General features: G+C 35.5%; 2 protein-coding genes across 2 annotated transcripts; both read right to left on the bottom strand.

Moving 5' to 3' along the window:
• Positions 1-5471: 5471 nt before the first annotated feature.
• Positions 5472-6206, bottom strand: LOC136069746 (uncharacterized). Its single transcript, XM_065778590.1, has one exon. The coding sequence runs from the start codon at positions 6204-6206 to the stop codon at positions 5472-5474; it is 735 nt and encodes a 244-aa protein (XP_065634662.1).
• Positions 6207-14038: 7832 nt separating this feature from the next.
• On the bottom strand, positions 14039-19666 carry LOC111986502 (serine carboxypeptidase-like 45). Its single transcript, XM_024018133.2, has 10 exons — positions 19299-19666; positions 19058-19159; positions 16715-16810; positions 16313-16405; positions 15902-15972; positions 15436-15780; positions 15184-15308; positions 14731-14823; positions 14523-14640; positions 14039-14444 (listed from the first exon to the last, which is right to left on the bottom strand). Exons 1-10 carry the CDS (start codon positions 19549-19551, stop codon positions 14292-14294), a joined length of 1449 nt encoding a protein of 482 aa, XP_023873901.2. The 5' UTR covers positions 19552-19666; the 3' UTR covers positions 14039-14291.
• Between the last annotated feature and the right edge of the window lie 3854 nt (positions 19667-23520).

Here is a 23520-nt window from a genome sequence, read left to right as displayed (position 1 = left end):
ATATATTTTGTAGCTTTTTAATTTCTTGGACTCGTTGGACTTTTGATACTTATTTCTTGAATTTGTAGGATTTATTTTATTTTTATGTTTAGACAGTGATTTTAGTTATGATTTTGTTGATTAATGATTAAATGGTTATCTTAGCTTGGTAATTTATTGATTTAAAATCTTAGTTATAATTTATTGAATTATGATTATGATATTAGTTATGATTTATTGATTTATAGATTTGTAATTAACAGGTGATTTATTGATTTATGATTAGTAGTTTATGATTGATTTGGACTGATTTGGCAATTGGGCCATGTAGGCAATATGCAGGCAAAAATAAATTTGGACTGATTTCAGGATTCGGCTAATAAATTAAAGGCTTAATGAATTGGACTGAATGCAGGCTTAGTTTAGGCAAAAAAAATCTGGGCTTAATTTTTTTTTTTTTTTTTTTTTTGAGGTTGGGCCACAGATTGGGCCCAATCTTAAATGGGGCCGCGGGGGCTTAATGAATTGGACTGAATGCAGGCTTAGTTTAGGCAAAAAAAATCTGGGCTTAAATTTTTTTTTTTTTTTTTTTTTGGGGTTGGGCCACGGATTGGGCCCAATCTTAATTGGGGCCCACGGGGACTTAATGAATTGGACTGAATGCAGGCTTAGTTTAGGCAAAAAAAATCTGGGCTTAAATTTTTTTTTTTTTTTTGAGGTTGGGCCACGGATTGGGCCCAATCTTAAACGGGGCCCGCGGGGCCCGGCTGGGGCGGGTCCAGGTTACGGGCCTTGCCCCGCGGGTCAGGTTCGGGTATGAAAATACCCGGCCCGAACCCGACCCATTGCCATTCCTAAACATAAGCCCCACTGCACCAATTTTGATACCAATCAAGCCCCACTGCACCAAGACATGTGTTTGTATGTCTTAATTTTATAACAAAAATATAATTGGATTTTTTACCAAGAAGAATATTAATTGTATAATGATAATGAATATAATTTTCAACTTACATGGTTAACTCTATTTCCTTTACAGATTAATGGTGCTTCTATTTACTTTTTCAATTTTTATTACAATTATGAAATAATTAAGTATTTTTGGTCATGAATATTGTCAAAGCTGGATTCAAAAAATAAATAAAAAAGGAAGAAAATGTTTTTTTAGAGGATTCTTTGATTTTGTACTAATATTTATTGTTTCAAGTAAACTTAAATTATATATTTTTATCTCATATTTAGTAAATAAGCTACCAAATCATTATGTGATACACAAAGTAAGGCGTTAAATTTTAAATCAAGTTGAGGAATTTGTTATTTGTTTGTACACGGTGTTGAGGTTATAGTTATATATATTTTGGAGTTCTATATAATAACAACAACAACAATAATAATCATAATAATTCAGTAGCTTCTTCTTCTTTTTTTTTCTTTAGAAAGAAAAACTGAAATATTATTAAGAAACAGAAGCCAAATCGGCAAGATAAAAAGAATAAATTTGTGGAGGTACATTTTCAATCCACACAAGAGAACTTGTGACATGACGTGCATGCCTAGTAAGATTATGAGCTACAGAATTTCCATTTCTACAATCATGAGAAAAACTAATACAATGAAAATACTCTACAAAGAGGCAAAAATCTTGAATCAAAAGACCAAAAGAAGCTACCAGGGGAGAGGAATCCTTTAGTGCATTAATCACTATAGCAAAATCTCCTTCAAGAATAGCTGAAAAAATACCACTCTCAAGAGAGAAAAGCTAAAGCTCTACTAGCAGCAACTGCTTCAAGATCCATTATAGAATGGAGAAGAGAAAAATTCTTAGACATGGAAGCAATTACCAAACCTTTTTCATCTCAAATAATAACTCCAAGACCAGCAATACCTTCTATGGGTGCTTGACTCCACACAAAGGATTTTGTTCGCTTTGGGGAGCCAGACCCTCACGAATTTGTCCTCTTTGACCGAGTGCAGGCAAGCTTGGAGGGTTTCATAGTCACAGCCCCAAGACTTGGAATCCCACATCGGAATGAGAACCCTCCCACTAGTGCTTTATATGCTTCTGGAGCTTGCACTAGTGTACCACTACTCTCCAAGCTTGCCTGCACTCGGTCGAAGAGGACAAATTCGTGAGGGCCCTTTTAATGTGGGTGCTTGACTACACACAAAGGATTTTGTTCGCTTTGGGGAGCCAGGCCCTCACGAATTTGTCCTCTTCGGCCGAGTGCAGGCAAGCTTGGAGGGTTTCATAGTCACAGCCCCAAGACTTGGAATCCCACATCGGAAGGAGAACCCTCCCACTAGTGCTTTATATGCTTCTGGAGCTTGCACTAGTGTACCACTACTCACTCGAATAACTATAAACCGATGGTACACTACTCCCTTCGCTTTACAGCTTATAAGGTAGCAAATGGGGGGGTTTTCCTTCGATGTGGGACTCCTAAGACACCGTCCGAGGACATTGCCAAGCATGCCTAGGACGTTGCCATGCATGCCTAGGATGTTGCGAAGCCATCCGAGGACGTCCTAGGACGTTGAAGGACATACTGAGGATGCGGTGTAAAAGGCTACAAGGCAAAAAGCCCTTGGCCCGAAGATCCGTACATCCTAGGTACCCACACCTTCATCTTGAAAAAAAGCTCCATCAAAATGTTGTTAATAGTGATGATGATGATTATTGTCATTGTTGTTGTTGTTATATATAACTCCAAAAATAGTGGTAACTACAACACTATGTACAGATAGATTAAAAAAAAAAAAAAAAATTCCTCGTACAGAGACCATTCTACATTGGTTATTAAAATGGAATATTTCGGCAATGGTATGTACTAGCATAGCATTTAGGGATTATTGCCTCAATATATTTTTTTAATTATTATAGTAATTAAAAGAGTAAACCCTAAACCCTAAATTAAGCTAAATGGTATAGATTAATGATATAAATTTATGGATTTGATATAATTTTTTTAAAAATCCTAATAAAGTCATCATCCGATCTGTTGGTAAGAAAGAATCAGTTTCTGTTTGATTGTTAAAAAAAAAAAAAACATGTTAGGGTACTCTTAAAGTTTGAAATTTGATAATAATTTGGTAGCTTATTTACTAAATATGAAATAAAATATATAATATTTTTTATGTGTGTGTCAAATATCTAAAGCTATCTAAAAATGATATATTTACAAAAAATAATAATAATCTGGTTGAAACATGAATGTCATAAAATAGCTATTTTTTTTTAATTATTATTAGTATTACAGTAATTAAAAGAAGACTAATACTTCCTATAATTATTATTTTTTGATACATTTCGTAGTATTATTAAGCTAAAGGTATAAATTAATGATATCAACTAATAAAATCATCTGATTTGTTGTTAAAAAATTCAGTTATGGTTTGATTGTAAATAAACAAACATGTTAGGGTAGTTTTAAAGTTTAAAATTTGGTAGTTTATGTAATAAATATGAGATAAAATATATAAATTTTATTTTGGGTCAAATATCAAAAGCTATCAAAAAATTATATATTTATGAAAAAGGAATTTACTTTTTATAAAATAATTATCAACGTTTTCTAAACTTTGTATCTCTTGTAGCTTAGATGAGCATCTCTATGCACAACTAAGCAAGTGAGCTTTGTGGCTCTTGTTTGTGATGAGTAAGATTAGGTTATCTCTTAAAACTTAACACTCATATCACTCTTTTTGANTAAGATTAGGTTATCTCTTAAAACTTAACACTCATATCACTCTTTTTGACGGGTAGGACTAGAAAATCCTAAGAGAAGGCATAAATGACCATCTCACCACTGTTGCCCGCCAATCATTGTAATGACACCTGTATGCTTCGGCATAGCAAAGTGCAGTGTCATAGACACCTGTATGCTTCGGCATAGCAAAAGTGCAGTGTCAAAGACATCCGTATGCTTCGCATAGCAAAAGTGCAATGTCTATGCTTAGCATCTTGGGTATTTCTTTTCTCTCTTTTTATACCCATGTATGATATGCAAAACTAAAAGAAAATTGCAAAGAAAATAAAAAGCAAAAAGATTAAAAATGCTTTAAAACATGATTGCAAGCGTGTTTTCTAGGAGATGTGGGAGTTATAGGATGTACCTCGAAGGTGATAGTCCCCATCAAACAGTTATGATTGTGTGTGAGTTAAAAGTTATTTTCTCATATCTCATATCGTCATAACATCTATACCACATATGCAATCTTGCGATGTTTTCACACACAACACGCAATATTCTTTGCTACTTTTGATACATGTGCAGGTACAATGTGATTTGGCCATCACAAAGGTTTTACATGTGCTAATGTATGCTCACTAACTGTCTTGACTTGTTTTTTTTAAATATAAAATTGGTTAGACTTGTTTAGTGTGTGTGTGTGTTTTGGGTTTTATGTGCTTAACATTTTTCTTGTTTTTCACATGTTTTGCATCTTTCTATATCTTGTCATCCATAGCATCTTGGTTCATTACATTCATGCATTTTATGGATTTCTTTGTACCCCCCTTGATCATCCTTGATCATCTTTTTGTTTCTCGAGTGAAGCTTTCTAGCTTCTTGTACCCTTTGTCAATCATGAACAAAAAGGGGGAGAATTTGTGAGAATATGTGGTTTCTTTTTAAGATTCTACATGTTAGGGGGAGATGTGGTTTCTTTTTAAGATTCTACATGTTAGGGGGAGAAATACATTCCTTTGTAAGGGGGAGATGTGTTTCATCTTGTTAGGGGAGTGTTTACTTCCTTCTTCTTGTACCTTGGGTCTTGTGACCATGTTTACATACATTGTGCTTATCTTCTTTATATGCTGATGTATGTTTCTTTCACCTCTCTCTTCATGTGTTGTTTCTTTTCTATCTTTATACACATGTTCTTTATACTTGTATGCAATCTATTTATTTCTGTTTCACACAAGATACCTTGATGAGTTTTGTTTAAAGTGTTCAATCAAGTCTGTCCAAGAGAAAGCAAGTTGAAGTGCAAAATTTATAAAGCTCGACACCTCTCGATAGCTACCTCGACACCTGGCTATCTGTCGAGCTCTTCAGCTGATTCTTATCGCAATCTCGATAGCTGGTCGATCGATCGAGAAAGTTTCTGTCTCCTCGACACCTTCTCGACACCTCCTCGATAGCTGCTATCTGTTGAGATTCATTAAACCTCGACACCTCTCGACACCTCTCGATCGATCGAGGTTACGGGAAATCAGAATTTTCAGCTTTTTGATTTTTGGGCCAGACTTATGTATTTGAGTAGGGTTTCTTTTCTTACAACCCTAGACTTATATAAGATTCTCAGAACACAGCGCCGACAGCCTGGGCATTTGTCGCCCCAGATTGCCCTATGAAATCTCTTCTCGGACGGGCGTTGTTATATCGGTCTGACCTAGAATCCCTCCTCTCCTGAGGGATAGCCTTCTCCTTCCCCTTGCCCTGTAGCAAGTCTTCCTCCACCCGTTTGTATTTGTCGATCCGGTCCATTAGCTACCGCACGCTGGTGGCGGGCTTACCAGTTAAGGACTTCCTCAGGCTGTGCCCCATCGGGAGCTCGTTCTTGAACATATTGATGGCGACATCATCGTACTTGCCGTCCAACTCGTTGTAAATCTCCCAATACTTGTCCGAGTAAGCCTTGAGGGTCTCGTCATTGCACATAGTCAGGGACAGCAACGAGCTCATAGGCCGAGGAGGTCTGCTGTTCGTGACAAAACGGGAACCAAAGGCCTGGGTCAGCTGTCTGTACGAGTCTACGGAATTCGTCCTCAAGCCATTGAACCACCTCATTGCCACAGGCCCCAAGCTGGACGGGAAGACTTTGCACATCAGTGCCTCGTTCTTAGAGTGAACGGCCATCCTCTGATTGAAGTGGCTCACCTGGTCCACGGGGTCCGTTCTGCCATTGTAAACGGTGAAGGTCGGCTGCTGGAACCTCCGAGGGAGCACCGCCTCGTCTATACGACGCGTAAAGGGCGACTTGGAGAGCTGGTCCAGCGCCCTGCTCATGGCGTCACTTCCCAAGCCCTTAGGGGTGGGGCTGCTATGCCTACGCCTCCGATAGCGTTCATCCTCGTGGGAGAAAACTTCACTCAGGGGTGTCGTCGACCTTTGCCTGTAGTCGTCATCACTTTCGTCGTCAGAGGGTAAGTCAAGGCTGGGTTCGGGTCGCTTTCGCTGTGCATGGCGCAATTTTCTCTTGAGATCATCTATCTCTCGCTGCATGGCCGCCTTATCTTCCTGCCTCTGAGAAGCGTGACTCTTATCCTCCCACGGTCTCGCGGCTGGGTCGTTATCGCCTCCCTGGGGCACGTGGCCGCTTCTATGCGTATGGCTTTCGCTAGTTTGCGAGGTGTGCATGCTTCCTTCTCAGAATCGTCCGTTCTCCTCGTTCTGGCCGTGCCCCGTGTCGCCATAGTTGTTCAGACATTGGGGTCTTGCTGGTTCGTGTCAATGGGAACTCCCTTGGTGAGGGTCTGACCCTACCATGCCTGGCTGTTGTCCTTACTGACGCACGAGTTCTCCCCACAGACGGCGCCAATTGTAGGGACCAGATTTGGGACACTTCTTCAGGTTGAGAGACTGGACCAAAGCCCAGCTTGCCCTTCAATGAATTTATAGAGAGCGGGCTCAAGAACTAGGCCTTAGTAAGGTGTACAACTGCCCTGCATGGTTGCATGTGGATTTATCAACTTAAACATGGATTGGGATGCACAATGATGCTCCTCGGACTGGTCTTTCGAGGCTTGATATTCTTATTACTTCTTTTAAGATCGATTACAAAGGTTGAGAGCATACAAGTCGCTGAAGTACTCCTTCATGCAGATTTTCTGTCCCCCTTTCAGGAGAGACTCCTTACGTTATATACCTCTCTAAACTGATCCTAACCCTCCATTTGTCGATCAGTCAGGCCACCACTTGAGAGCCTGTCCCATCAGCCGTATCCCCATTCCTCTAGTGGGTTGCAGCATCCAAGGCAGCACTGTTCAGGAGTCCTATCCTCATTAATGCGGCCAGGAAGTTAGTTGAGGGCATTCAATGCAAAGGTGACAGCTTGCCTAAGGCTTGCTCCTTCGCCGTGCTCCCATCGCCGACGCGTGGCACTAGACCCTCTCCTCCTCGGATATTCAAGAAGACCCCTCTTTGGTGGGGTGGTGCTCGTGTTCTTCCGAGGTCTCGGATGCCCGAGGACGGGGCCATCCTCGGATATGTTCCTCGGGGGCCGATCCTCGCGCTTTCATCCTCGGACCACTCATGCGTCCTCGGCGCGGGCCTCTGGGCCTGGCTTGGAGTGGGCCAAGGCTGCCTGATTTTCTGGCCCCACAATTATTATTATTACTAGCATGTAACTCATGCAAACGCATAGATACATTTAAAATTAAACACAAATTTTATTATAAATATATAAATAATTAGTCAAATTATTTTTTTTTAAAGTAAACGTAATTAGCCACATATTAAATATGAACATTTTTTTCTAATTTTTATTAAGATAGAACATGTAATGATCTTTGTTGTGTAGTGATTTTTATTGAATATATGTGATTAATTATATATATATATATATATATATAATTTTTTTATAGTTCATTAATATTCGATTTTTAGCATTTTGCACTCATTAACTCACATGGCATAAATATTAAAAAAATTAAGTGGACACATGACACAAACTTAAATGGATAATTATGGTGTGGTTCCCACACAAATTTAGACACATGGCGCAAAATTGAATTCTAATTTCAAATTTTAATTGAACTTTCTCTAAGCTTTACCTATTAACATATATATAGATAACTCCAAAATATAGTGGTAACAACAACACTATATACAAATAGATAACAAATTCGACAAATAGAGACCACTCCAAATTGGTAGCTAGGACAAAATATTTCGGTAATGGCACATATCAGTGTACTGTGTTAGGATTATCGCTCCATATTTGCCTAAAAGAATTTGTTATGACGATGTTAAGAATGGAATTGAAGAATTTTGATATCTAGCCGAATTCAAGGTCAGATGGTCCTTAAAGAAAATAGAGAAGGGAAAATAGAGATAAAAGAATTGGAATTGGGATTAACAATCTTCTTATTAATTGTTCTCCTTACAACAACAAATCCCTCTTTATTCAACCTCTTTACTTGCATAACCTGCCAACTGTCAATAACAACTAAACAATTAATTCCTAACTAACTTCTAACTGCCTTGCCACTCTGCCACTAACTAACTTGTATATAATACCCTGATCCCACAATTACACTACAATCATATCACACCAATACTACAATGATACTACAAAACTACAAGCATACCACATAACACTGCAACTACCATATATAAGATAATATTGCAAAATCATCCCTAACAAGTACCCTCCCCATTAGAGCACCTTGCCCACAAGGTGAGGAAATTGTTGTTGAAGCACATACAAGTTTTCCCAAGTAGCATCTTCAGGACTTTCCCCTTGCCATTGCACCAAAACCTGAGTAATAGTCCTACTTCTCAATTGATGAGTTCTGACTTGCAAAATAGCAACAGGTTTTGGACTAAGGATACCCTCTGAATCCACAGGCGGTAAGGTAGGAATAAAGGCCACATGCTTGCCCAACTTCCCCTTAAGACAGGAAACATGGAATTTAGGATGAATTCTAGAATTTAGTGGCAAATCTAACTTGTAAGACACCTTACCAACCTTATGTAAAATCTTAAAAGGCCCATAATATCTAGGTGACAATTTACCCAAATGTTTATGCCTCATGGATTTCTGTTTATAGGGTAGCAATATGAGATAATCCCAATGATATGAACTTCACCAACAATTGTAATGAAACCCAATAACAATAATGGTTTGGAACCCCAAGATCGTGTAGACAGGATTTGTTGAGCCTTGACCTGTCACCTAACCAGATGAAAACCAAGACTACGATAGAATTGAAATGCCACACTAAGAATTCCTAAGAATCTCTCAAGAATCAAAGGTGATAAGTTTGGTTGTTTGAACACCACAAGATTAACTTGATAAGTTCAGGGGTTCTTTTAAGAACCAAGAGGAACACAAGACTCACAAGGAGAATAATTTTCTGAATACCAATCTGTCCTGTTTAAAATTTGTACTACCACATAAATACTTGGAACAACCCTCCAAGAATAGGTAAAAATCATAATTACAACTTCAAAAACAACACAAAAATTAATCTAATCAAGTTCCCACGTTTTTGTTTTTTTTTTTTTTTTTTTTTTTTTTTTTTTTTNTTAACATGCCCAGCCAATACCAAGACATCTTCTCATTTAATATCCTTGGAACTTAACACATCTTCCCATTTAATATCCTTGGAACTTAACAAATTCACACCCTTTTATGGTCAAACCATGCTGGTTGCGAATTTGCATGCATTAGCCTCTTCAATTGCTTTGATGACATGGACTAAGCCTTAGTTATTATTTGAGCCCATCTTGGTCTTTTTAGAATCAGCCCAATTCTCTTGGACTAGCCCATTTAGTGCTTCCTTGAAATGTGTAGCTCTAAGTCTTGTAATTGGGCCACTAGAAAATGACAAAGGGTCTTATGCAAATTCAGCTCCATTTTCACTTGTATGATTAGCATGTCCAGCTCCTTGGTGTGCATCACCCAATCCCCTTCAGCAAAATCCCTCTCAGTTCTATGCTTATTAGTATTTAATTTTAACCTCTCCTGGGCTGCCACTAAGTTTTGCTTCAATAGGGCCATGAGCTATTGTCTAGTTCTTAATTGCACATTCATATTGTCAACCTTAGCTGTTCCTGGAATGTAATCTAATAGCTTGGGAGGAGGATAACCAAATAAAGCCTCAAAAGAAGTCAACTTAGTAGAGGTATGAAAATTAGTATTAAACCAAAATTCAACCAATGGTAACCAATCCACCCAAGAATGAGGTCTGTTAGCTGCAAATGCTCTTAAGTAGTGTTTTAAGCTCTTGTTAACCACCTCTGTTTGACCATTTGATTAAAGGTGGTAAGCTGATGACATAGCTAGCCGAACCCCCTGCAATTTCATCAACTCCTGCCAGAAATGAGAAGTAAACACAGAGTCTCTATCACTCACTATTGAAGTTGGCATGCCATGCAACTTGAACAAATGCTGCAGATAGAGATTGGCCACTTAGCAGCTATATAAGGATGAGATAATGGTATAAAGTGAACAAACTTGGTAAGCCTATCTACTACTACTGAAACCACCTCTTTGGACTGGGATTTGGGAAGACCTTCAACAAAATCCATGTTCATATCAAGCCAAGGTTTGTCAGGTATAGGTAATGGTTGCAACAGGCCAGCTGCATTTCAAGTCTCAGACTTGAGTCTTTGGCATGTATCACACTCTTTGACATGCTTCTTCACATCCTCCCTCAAGCCAGGCCAATAAAAATCTCTCTTCACCTTATGTAATGTCTTCAGGAACCTCCCAAGGGACTATCATGGACTTGTTGCAGGACAGTAGCTTTCAAAGCATCACAAGTCCCTAGATAAATCTTCCCTTTGTATAAAATCCATTCTTCACAGAATACCCCTTTGGAACCACCTTTCCCAATTGAGAAGCTTGGAAAATACCTTGCACCTGCTAATTAGTAGCATAACTAGCCTTAAGATTAGTAAACCAAGCTGGGGATGGAAATGAAACCATGCATAAGACCCCATCAAGAGCAATTGATGCACCCCTAGAAGTACAATCTTCAATGTCAACCTTCCTAGACAAAGCATCAACTACTAAATTATCTCCACCCTTCTTTTACTCAACTACAAAAGCATACCCCAACAACTTAGCAAACCACTTTTGCTGAGCTGGGGTTCCAATTTTTTGCTCCAACAAGTACTTCAAGCTCTGCTGATCAGTCTTGATAGTGATGGGTCTACCCACCAAGTAAGCCCTCCACCTCTTGATAGCAATGACTAATGCTAGCAATTCCTTTTTATAGGTAGACAATGACAAATTCTTACCGTTAAGGACCTAACTATGATAGGCTATGGGCCTGCCTTGCTGCATTAGAACTGCACCTATTCCTCTCCCTGAAGCATCACACTCCACCACAAATGGTTGGTCAAAATTTGGCAATGCCAACACAGGTAGGTGAACCATAGCATCTTTAAGCTTTTGAAAAGCCAATTCAGCCTCTCTAGACCAACAAAATGAATCTTTTTTTAATAATGTTGTCAAGGGGGCTGCAATTTGGCCATACCCCTTAACAAACTTCTTGTCGTAACCAGTAAGACCTAAGAACCCTCTTAAAAACTTAATATCCTTAGGAATAGGCCACTACTGCATGGTAGTAACCTTCTTAGGATCAGTATCTACACCTTCAGCAGTAATGACATGACCTAAATACTCTACTTCCTTACAAGCAAATGTACACTTTGATCTTTTGGCATACAATTTATTAGTAGCTAAGATCTCCAAAACACTTCTAAGGTGGTTAAAATGATTAATCAAGGATTTGCTATAGACCAATATGTCATCAAAGAAGACTAGTACAAATTGTCTAAGGAAAGGCTTGAATACCTGATTCATCAAAGATTGGAAGGTTGAGGGAGCATTGGTTAAACCAAAGGGCATCACCAAGAATTCATAATGGCCCTTATGTGTTCTAAAAGCTATCTTAGGTATGTCCTCTTCCTTCATTCTGATTTGATGATATCTAGACCTTAAGTCACACTTGGAGAAAATGGTAGCTCCATTCAATTCATCCAACAATTCATCAATAATTGGGATTGGAAATTTGTCCTTGGTAGTGATGTTGTTTAATGCTCTATAATCAATACACATTCTCCATGATCAATTAGCCTTTCTTACCAACAAAACAGGAGAAGCAAAGGAGCTACTACTGTTCTTGATTGACCCCTCAGACAACAACTTCTTCACATTCTTCTCAATCTCATTCTTTTGGTAAAAAGGATATCTATAGGGTCTTTGGCACACAGGCAAAGCTCCTTCCTTAAGAACAATGGAATATTCATGACCCCTAAGAGGAGGCAACCCTGTAGGAGTCTAAAAAACATGTCCAAACTCCTGTAATAACGAATCCACTTCAGTAGGAATCTTAGCTTCTGGTGCATCTGCTTCTACACTAGCAATCTACAGCAACAAACTTTTCTTCACAGGAACTTTGAAAAATTCCTACAGTCTGTAAGAGAGGACCTTAAGATGGATTCAAGCCTTGCAGCAAGACCTACTAGTTCCCATAGCAAAAACAAATGGTTAAAAGCTTAAAGTTCCATTGTATCTCTCCCAAAGTACTTAAACACTAAGTGCCTAACACTGCATCACAACCCCCAATGCTAAAACATGGAATTGAATGCAAAACTCCACTCCTTGAATGCTCATAGGCACACTATTACTAAAACCTTGAGTCTTCACAACAAAACCATTAGCCACTTTAACTTCCAAGACCTTAGAGACATCAACCCTTAGCTGTAAACCAATAACTAAGGATACATCCACAAAATTATGAGTATTGCCTGTATCTATCAAAATCACTAACCTACTTCCATTAACCTTACCATAACCCTCATATTACCAGGTGTAGGGGTTCCTGTAAGAGCATACAAAGTGATCTCAACCTCCTCTTCTTGACTAGATTGATTACTTCCAACTACCTTAGTAACAACATCACTATCCACCTCTTCTTCCAACTCAGTAATCTGCACCCAAGATTGCAAACCATGAGCTAATTCAATTCCTTGTAAAAGAAACAGTTTAGCATTCTTGCATTTATGTCCAATTCCTCACTTCTCATCACAATTATAACAAATACCCCTCTTCCTCCTGTCATCCATTTGTGCAGGGTTAATCTTTTAATAGGTATCCTAGGTTTAGATTCTACCACTACATTACCCTTAGGCAAACTCAAGATAGAACCTTACCTGATTCTTGTTGGCACTTAGCACTCTTCTTGCAACTCAATACATATTCCTCCTTGGCCAATCCAAAAGCTTCATTCAAAGATTGTGGATTAAGCATCCTCACTAGTAGCCTTATTCATCCATTAGGCCCCTTAGGAAGCAGCTTAGCTTGTGTAAAGGAGAGAGGCCCTTGATTCTATTAGACACAGCTTCAAACTCTGCCTTGTACATAGCAACTATTGAAGTCTGCCTCAACCTTGTTAGCACCTCCATAGGATCATCATAAGTAGTAGATCCAAACCTCACATGTAAAGCTTGCACTAAGGATTCCCAATCAGTAAACACTCCAGCCTCCTAGCTTCTTGAAACCAAATTAAGGCCTCTAACTCCATATGAAAGGAAGCAATTGATAACTTTTTTTGCTGCTGTGGTTTGATAATAGCCAAAATACTGATTGGCTTTGTAAACCCAACAAGCAGGATCATCACCTGAGAAACGTGGAAAATCTAGTTTCACAGGTCTCAAAAGTGATAAAGCTGAAGAGCTTTTATTTGCTGGTATAGTTCTCTGAGGTGAATGTTGGTTGCCATCTTGAGAATTTAACTAATGTAAATGGCATTAAGATTCTGATTCATTTCATTCAAGGTCCTAGTGTGGATTCCTTGAATCTTTTGGATTTCTTGAATATCCTTGTTGTGATGGTCCGAAGTGGTACGAAGAGAGGCAATGGCCTCATTCACTATATTCATGAAAGTAGCACGTGTTTCAGTCATGGTAACGTAGGAACAAGGATCTGATACCAATTGTTAAGCATGGAATTGAAGAATTTTGATATCTAGCTGAATTCGAGGTCAGCTGGTCCTCCAAGAAGATAGAGAAGGGAAAACAGAGATGAAAGAATTGGAATTGGGATTAACAATCTTCTTATTAATTGTTCTCCTTACAACAACAAATCCCTCTTTATACAACCTCTTTCCTTGCATAACCCGCCAGTTGTCAATAACTAATTCCTAACTAACTTCTAACTGCCTTGCCACCCTGCCACTAACTAACTTGTGTATAATACGCTGATCCCACAATTACACTACAATCATATCACACTGATACTACAATAATACTACAAAACTACAAGCATACCATATAACACTGCAATTACCATATACAAGATAATATTGCAAAATCATCCCAACAGACGGTCACACCGAAGAAAAATTTTATTAAGCTTTCAGCCTTCACTGCATGTTCTATGAAGTTCAAGCAAAGAAGCCCATCAGACATAAATGTAAAAGACATAATTTGGTAGTATTTTTAGATTAACAATACTAGAACGTTCTTATTTAATGCAATTGCATAATACATAACTTGCAAGACAAATACAATGATGTGAAAATAAATACTTTCAATAAATTCATGTTTTAATTATCCATGATTTTGATTAGTTCATGCTTCTGCAGGTAGTGGTTTCCCATCAAGAAATGCCTTAAACAGAAGTAATGACCTCGCTGGTTGTGTGGCCGGAGCTGTGTGTGAAGCTCCTCTTATGCTGGCAAAGGATAGCTGATTGTTACCATATACTTGTGTCCATCCACCAACCTAAAGGAAAAAATAAATGAGGAAAAAGAATACCGTTTGGGACCATCAATAAAGAGACAAGAATACAAATATATTGACCTGTTTTCCCTCAAACCATGTTCTGTAAGGCACAGTTGAATTCAGTCCCAAGTCCTTTGCTAATCCAGTTACCAGTGTTCGAGTCCCAGTAAATGGGATTATTCCATCTTGATCTCCACTGTCATAGTACATCAAAATCGACTAAATTGTCATCAAGACCTTTTCTTGCAAAATAATAAGTAGCTTTGTAAAGAGTTTATTACCATACCTGTAAACCAAGGATCGGATGCCAGACTTGACAAGTGAGCCCACGACATCAATTGTAGGTATCTCTCGGTTTTCATCATCATACTCTAGAACTCTGAGATTTAAATAGTAAAATAAGGAACCCCAAGAGTTGTGGTATCAGCAAGAGGAAAGAATTATAATTTATAAAAACAAAATGAATGTTTGATTTCTTTAGATCGCAGATGGTACTCATTCTGAAACTAAAAAAGAACTTATGAAGAAAAATCATGAACTATTAATTGAGATTGCAAGAATCCTTTGCATTTTAATTACAAGTCACCATTCTAACATTGTGGCTATTAGTTTTGTTTCATAGTATTTGAGATACTTATGATATATTAAATTGTTCTTTAAAAAAAAATGCTTAAAAGTTAAGTTAAAGATGGCACTAATTTCTAAAATTTTCAAAAAAAAAAAAGGCTCATATCATTGCCTGCTGCATAAATTCCATTCCTTGATTCCAACGAGTTGGGCATGGAGAGCCGTCTGCACATCTTTTCTGTTTAAATACTTTTGTGTGTTTTCTTGTGCACAAACATCTACCTCTTTTATACTTTCCTGTAAGCAGAGGGTAAATGGAAAGGCAAAGTCAATTGTGATCTCCGTAAACAAAAGGTTGTGTTTTAAATCAAAAGAAGTAATGAGCACACATAACATGAGTTTTGACAAGGTATATAAACTTCACCTGCTGACTGAGGGCATCTGATTCTGAATTGAGAGATGTCAAATATTGAAATCTAGACCTGAGGGGCTGATAAAGCATGTCCATTTGTGATTGAATAGATGATAGACAAACGTCACCAATTACATTGTATCGGTCGATGTAGTCAGTAAGTTCTTTTGCAAGTTCAATATATACAGAAGTGCAGGTAGAAGAAAGAAATCCTCTTATGGCACCTCTCATAATCTGAGAACTATTGCAACTTTTAGTGAGAAGTGCATAAACACCATCAGATATCAAGCCATGAGACCAATAATACTCATCCGGCGAGTTGAAATCAACCGCGAATTCCAGAAGAGGATTCCCTATCTGCATTATAAAATTTTGCTCCCTCAATGTTATTTGGCATGAGCATAACATTAAATAAATAGGAACAATTAAATTAAAAAATTCAAGTTTTCTTGAAGTCATATCTCCAAGTTATACTCACAGCTATTCCCTTTAAATTGAACTTCACTTTGGACTGAATAATGAGGTGGGCAAGTTGTGGCACATAGTGACCTATTAAAGAAATAATACCATGAATTTAATAAGAAATCTCTATTTGATAAGAAATTAACAGATTTTTTTTTTTTTTTGGCTACTTGAAATTGAAAAATATAATACGCCTTTATTTTTAAACCAGGCCTATTATAGCTCCGCAATCATCATAATTAATTGAGTCTTCCCAATTATCAAATAATTTATGAATGTGATGTTATAGACCAAAATATTGATTCTAATTCATGTTCTCTATCTCACTTTCTCTCAACAATGTGTGCATGCACATGAACAGAAGATTTATAGTTGTTTGCACCAAAAAAAAAAATTGTCTTCAATTAGAAGGGGAAAAAAAAAACACCTGCGTAGCTCTCTCCTGTAATAAAAAAATCTCTGTCTCGGTATTCTGGAAATTTTCCAAACCAGCGCTGCAGAAATGTAAGACTATCTCGTGCTTAAGAAAAGCAAACCCAATGTCAGTTTCAAAAGGTCCATATATAAAATCATTATACAAAGGGCAATGCTATTTGAATGTAAAAGTTGTGCACTTAAATTTAAGCAAATTGCCTTTCGTTGTGTTTTTGTTCTCAAATCATGGCTGTCACATTTGTAATTTATTTTTAAATCATTGCTAAAGGAAAGGTATATGCACATTCTATTTGAATATAGTATTAATTCAATACGAATAACGATACAAAAGTATTGAAACAAATTCAGTAGGTAAAAAAAGTTTGACTGATTATAAAGGCTAGAGAACATATACCTGCTATCTCGTCGTTCACATAATTGTAAAATGACTTATTAGCGGAGTAGGAGAATCCAACTCCTGCTGGTGATTCCAGATACAATATATTTGCTTCTGCAGCAAAGAGGAACTTAAAATGTAAATAACAACTATATATCCACTTCAACACACCTATAAACATATACACGTACAATATTTGATTAATGAGTAATACTAAATACACATAAAATTTTACAATGATTGAGTTGGTAGTTTTTATTCAATCTCATCAAGTTTACCACAAACATCACTTTTTACCTATCACTAATTATTTTCACATTAGCAGTTTTCAAATTTTTTGTGTATATAAACTTTCTCTTAATTAAATAAGTTCAATGAGAAATTTATCCTTTTGAGAAAGGAGTTAAGTAACCTGAAAATCGGTAATTCAAATTTTCTTTTAGACTTTGGCATGTTATAAATTTTAATTAGGTATCAAATTTATTATATATATATATAGGATTTTTTTTTTTTTTTTTTTGAGGATTGTATAAAACCCAATGAAAAATTATCATACACTATTAAAAAATTTAAATATATAACTTTACGTTATATAAAAAAAAATTAATGTAAGTTAGAAATTTTGTGTTTATATATATATATATATATATTACAAGCTTTTTAAATATATATATATATATAATTTTTTTTTTTCTGAATGAAAATGTCTTTTTTTTTTTTTTTTTTTTTTTTTTGAGAATGTTAAGCAGGCAAACAAGGGTAACGACTTTCCTTATCTATATAATATATTTATAGCTTATTTCTGAATGAAAATGATGACCTTGCTTATCTATATAATATATTTATAAATTTCTTCTCATTTATTTATTAGATTATGTCAATTCAAATTTAAAATATTTAATTTTTTTAGTGGGGTAGCCCATAAATATTTTAAGCATCAAAGTGAAAAATAAATAAATAATATATATATATATAATTACTGTTTTATTACATAAAGAGAATTATTCAATTTTCAGAATTCGTGGACCACATGCCCCAGCATCTAGTTCGGAGTTTCCGATCTTGAAATGATTGCCAAGTAGAAGAAAAGGAAATAGCAAGAGATAAGATTCAGCGACTTATTCCCATGATTTTTTGTCTAATGTGCCGAGATTTTCGCGGCAGAGATAGTGTGCAGGTCCTACACGACTACTGAAATGCATCACAGTATCACACCCTTAAATTCCTAAATGGTTGTTATGCATGTATCAGATTTTTTTAATCAGTCACAGTCTTTGATTTCAGAATTGTAACACAAAAGTTGTGTCCACAAGCTCTTTAAATTTTTAAATGTTTATTAAATTTTCATATAATTAAAAATTAATTTTTGTATTATGAGACTTTATGAAAGAATTTTTTTTTTCCCCATAAATTAATAACTAAAAGGACAGTGCAATCCAATTCTTATTCAATTTTTTTTCCTTAGATGTTATAACTTTAAGTTTTGTTTGGTTGGAGGATGGAAAAATGGGGATAAAAAATGTAAAGTTGTGAAAAAGTGAGGGAATATAAGAGATTTAGTTTTCATGTGTGTTTGGTTTGGGGGTTAAAATTTAAGAGATAGAAAACTATTTCTTTGGTTGAGAAGAAAAAATAAGATAAAAAAATGAAGGTTGAATAAATTTACTTTCTTGCTTTATTACATAACATTTTAAAAATATATTTTATAAAGGAAAAAAAAGGGTATTGTTGGAATAAATAAATAACCAGATGTTGGTTTAATGAAGGCGTAAAAAAAAAAAAAAAAAAAAAAATCAACGTCACATAAGTTTTAATTGCGGGCTGGTTGAGCAACCCAAACCAAACATTTTGAATTTTTATTTTATTTTTTATTTTATACCATATCTTACACTAGTTAATGATGATATCTAAGTAAACTAAATCAGGTAGAAAAGTGCATGGAAATGAATTAAATCAATAACACTCATAATGTTAATATAGTTCTTTTACAAATAACATAAAAATTATTATTTACACTTTTTAAGCAAATAAATACTTATCAATGTATGCCACATGTTAAGTATATATTTGTGTTAATAATTTTATATATTTATAGGTGAGTTCATTGTAATTAAGAACTTATTTTTTAAGATACAAGTATACTTTAATAAACTTTATAAATAAATAAAGAACAATAATTATAGAACAAACATTTTTATAAAAATAAAAATAAAAATTATGAAATAAAGTTGAAAATTTACTTTATCTAAGAAAAGAACTTTAAAAATATATTAGGATACATGCTTCAACAAAAAGTTGGATTCAAAATGGATATTTACCACCGCACTCAGAAAAAAGATAAAGAGAAAGGATGTTGGAGACCTTTATTCCAGCTATACTTATTCTTGACTAGATTGTCTCCACTCGGTTTAAAGGGTCCATGCTCAACAAAAGCTCCGGCCCCAATAGATGAACAACCGGGCCCTACATGTAGACAGAAAGGCAAGGTCACATTCATACACCAAAAAAACAAGTAAAATGTTTCACAATTTTCATAAACTAAACCAAGTAAAATGGACATCAAAAACATAAATTTTCAGGAAATGGAAAAGAATTTTTTTACCTCCATTTAACCAAAGAACAAGGGGCTTTGAATCAGGCTGTGCTTCAGCTTCAACAAAGTAGTAAAAAAGAGCTCTCTCTTGCGTTTCATCAATGGTGATGTAGCCAGAAAATTGTTGGAAACTGACTTGAGGTTGACCTGGTAGACTTGTGATCTTATCTTCTATGGGAACAGACTCCACTGCCATGAAAATCTGCACCAAAGATGCACATATTATGGCCATCACCATCCATTGCTGCTGAGACTGAATCATTGAGCAAGATGAAGAGAGTGAGAACTTGGGCTGAATAGAAGACCCCCACGAAGTTACTCGTTCTTATAGAGTGAAGATTGGAATGCGCGTCTCATGTGGAAAATAAAAGCTGGTGGTCCTTTTAAAAGTGATTAATTAACCAAATAGACTTGACTTTGACAAAAATATGACACTGAGCTATGATAAACGCAAACTCAATGAAGACTTAATCTCTATTAAATTTGTTTCTCAAAAAAAAAAAAATCTCTATTAAATTTAGTATGGTTATACTTACAGATTCTTATCAATTAATCAAGAGTAACCACACATATTTTCTTTTATTTTTTTTGTTCTATTTTAGATATCTACAAAAATAAGTAAATAAATAAAGAAATTGTTTTGATTTTAACTATGGGTTTTTACTATTTCTTTGTATTTTTATTCTTCGAGTTATGTTTTAAGTTATAAAGAATCATTCATCTAAAGTCACTGAGTTTTTCTTAGCCAACGTCCTTGTCATGACGCCCCCCTTTTGAGGTTAATACTTAATACTTACTCCCTTCGAATAAATTTCTGCCAAAAAAAAAAAAAAAAAAATCCATGATACAACAACCTTGATTGTACAACAGCATTTAAGGAGGGAAAAGTCTAATACTTTTTTTTAAGCGAGAAAAAAGTTTAATACTATTGACAAACTGTGTATCATTATGACTCTAATTAATTAAACATATACTTTACTTCATGAAGATAATTATTATATAAATGAAACTCCTAATTAAGTTCATCCCAAATTTTTAATTAAATTGGAACAGGGTTAGAAATGAAAGGTCCTTTCCTTCATATGAAAATAGCTCTAAAACCTCTAAAATGATCCAAATACCCCATAATCTCCACAATTATGAAAATAGTCCCAAAAAAAATTATTTTGAAAAGCCCTTGAAATGCCACAAATGACCAAAATACCCTTAGAACTTCCATTAGTTCTATAGATATTTTGATTATTTTGGTGGTCAATTCTAGGAGTATATTGATTAGAGATAATTTGGTCATTTTTGGTAATTTAAAATTTTTTTTTAATTTTTTTTGATAGTTTTGGGACGTTTACTTTTTTTTTCTTTTTAAATTTAAAAACCGTGTATCTTACTTACGTCCCCCCTCCCCCCCCCCCCAAACACAAAAAAGAGAAAGTTTTCCAAACATTTTCAAAAATGCAATCAAATACTGCAAACAAAAACAAAAAAAAAAAAAAAAAAAAAAAAAAAAAAAAAAAAAAAAACACAAAAAACAAAAAAAAATTAATAATCTTTTCTTTTAGATAAAACATTTTACGTAACAAAAACGGAGAGTTTATATATATATATATATATATGATCCGTTTGGATACAACTTATTTTGCTGAAAATTGAAAATGCTGTAGTAAAATAATTTTTAAATAAGTGAATAATATTGTGTAACTTATTTTAATTCTTTTTTTAATAAAATAATTGTGGGTGAATAGTATGTGTACAATGCATAAGCATAATAAAAAGTAACTTTGTTCCCTTAGAACGCGTGTAACAGCCAAAAAAAAAAAAAAAAAAAAGAAGCAAAACGCAGAAAACGCGGGATACAACACTCACGTAGACATGCGTTCACTTTCTAAAAAAAGACAAAAGTTATGGAGGCTGGCAGAAGGAATACAATTTTATTTTTGACGTGTTGGAAGTTGGAACTCAATCATCTATATATATGGGAATTCCAAGTTGAGGTGTCGGGAATGGAGTTCATTCCCATGGGTAGGAGCTAAGGACAAAGTTCTTTCCAACCTAATCAAGCTGGATGAAAGGATTGGCGGCAATTTCGCAGCCATTAGACAATAATTGCATTAATTCCATTAAGGTCACATTTGTCAAAGCCCTTTAAAAATTATTATTCTTAGAGCATTCACATTAAGTCTTGTAAATGTCATATGTTGGTAATATTTAGTATCGATGTCTCAAAACTCCCCATTATCCGGTTTTGCAAAGTCTTGGAATTGCAAAAAAATTTGCGATTGTGTTACAATGCCATCTTATTTTTATGATGGTACTGTAACTCAATTGCAAAAATAAAATATTCAAATTTATTCCTTATCTCATTCTTTTAATTGTTTTTATTCTTTCTCTCTCCTCTGTCTTTATCTTTCTCTGGTCTCAATCCATTTCTTTCTCACTCTGTCTTTCCTCAGATCTCTAGTGGTTGGGCCTCCACACCGACGAAGTAGAGATCAAAGCTACTCTACCGATCTAATGGCTGAGGGGTATTGTGAGTCGAATCTAGTGGCAGAGGAGTGGTGGGTGTGGGTTTGGGTTGTGGTGGGTCTAAGCCAACTATATAAAATAGTGACATATATTCCTAACATTGAATCACATATGTCCTAACAATTTGGGGTTTTTTTTTTTTTTTTCTCTCTTGGTGGTGGCATGGTTTTTGTGGCTGGTGTTTGGTTGTATTTAGCGGTGTGTGTGTGTGTGTGTGTGTGTGTGTGTGTGTGAGTTTCCTATTGGTGGTTCTTGTTGGTGGGTTTGGTGGTTTTTTAAATGGGTTTGCAAGTTGGCTTAGTGGTGGCGTGGTGGTTGTGGTGGTGGTTGCTAGCCGGTGTTTGGTGGGTTAAATGGGATGTGAGTGGCGGTTTTTTAATGGCCTTTGCTGGAGCCTGGTTGGTTGGAGAGAGAGAGAGAGAGAGAGAGATGAAGAGAGGGAAATAGTAAAAAAGAATATTTAAATAAGGTGACAAAAGAAATAGAGTTTGGGATGTTGGGTGTATTGTAAAATGGTATGGTATAATAGATAAAGTAGCTTTTAAGATGGTAAAATGAGAGATTTTTTACATACCTAATGTAAATGCTCTTAATCATCTTCATCATCTTTGTGAAATATTTTAATCATCTAGAAAACGTCATTTCTATTTTATTTAAATACCCAGAAAACAGTATGGAGATAGTGATTACATGCCAAAGATTTAATGAATGACAAGAATATCAAATTTGGCAAGGATTAGAGTTTAATTAAATGGTAACACTAAAGTATAATACCTTAGGTATTGTTTCTTAAGGTCTATAGATTAAATAAAATTCACATACAAAAATTCATTGACCAATGCAACATAAACAATTTATCTATTCCAATGACAATTCAGATTTAATTAAAATGAGTGTGATGATGCGAGAAATTCGTGGGCTGAATGTTCAAACCAAGCTGCAATGGAAGACCTGAAATGAAGTACGAAAAGTGCACCGGTATGATGCCTGCTGAGGACCCTCTGATAGCTAAGTTAGAACTTTTTAAAAGATCTTCAAAAAATCTCAAATTGTAAGAGTTATGAAATTTTTTACGTACTTCAAAAGTGGTGAAGTATAGTCCTTATATAGGAGATCTTGAGTGGATTTCCTTGTTTCCTGCCACTCTTCCCATGAGAGACCTGTTAGTTTAGTGGAGATAGTGGGAGTGAGTTTTGACGAAACTGCTCTCACGTTAAGAAGTAGTGGGCTTATGTGATAAATCTCAATTCTGGCAAATGTGGCTTAAATCCTTCTATGTGTTGAATGTCGTTTCTTCTGGACGAGTATGATGTTTGGATGACAATAATATTAAAGATGGCACATCCAAAGGTTAGATGAAATTATAGACGATGCACTATGAACTACCTTTTTAATAGTCAAGCCCCAACACATGGGAATTTAAATGGGAGGTAAGAGTGGAGGAAACAGGAATTACACTCAGGACCTCTTACTCTGATACTATGTTAAATTTTCGATTATCTCAAAAGTTTAAATTATTGGAATATGATAAATTTAATCATTTAACCACTAATTTCTAACAACCATCATGATTTCTAGATTGGCAAGCATCTTGTGGTCTTGTATAAACTAAACTTTATTTCAAACTAGCTTAATTTATTGGTTTAGGAATAGGGGAATAGGGTCCGGTTAGGGCATACATTAGTCATCTATTTTTGGAAATATTTGATGG

The sequence above is a fragment of the Quercus suber genome, unplaced genomic scaffold (genome assembly GCF_002906115.3).
Source record: "Quercus suber isolate HL8 unplaced genomic scaffold, Cork oak 2.0 scaffold_187, whole genome shotgun sequence".
NCBI classification, from domain to species: Eukaryota; Viridiplantae; Streptophyta; class Magnoliopsida; order Fagales; family Fagaceae; genus Quercus; species Quercus suber.
Note: the sequence above shows the minus strand (reverse complement) of the source record. Positions and strands in the feature narration are given on the sequence as shown.

Bases quoted from the DNA above. Each gene is read 5' to 3' on its own strand.
- LOC136069746 (XM_065778590.1), bottom strand. From the start codon at position 6,206: ATGCAGCGAGAGATAGATGATCTCAAGAGAAAATTGCGCCATGCACAG.
- LOC111986502 (XM_024018133.2), bottom strand. From the start codon at position 19,551: ATGATTCAGTCTCAGCAGCAATGGATGGTGATGGCCATAATATGTGCA. The intron at 15,781-15,901 runs GTGAGTATAACT...TTTATAATGCAG, and splicing joins TCAATTTAAAGGGAATAGCT to ATAGGGAATCCTCTTCTGGA. The intron at 14,445-14,522 runs GTCAATATATTT...TTTTTCCTTTAG, and splicing joins CATGGTTTGAGGGAAAACAG to GTTGGTGGATGGACACAAGT.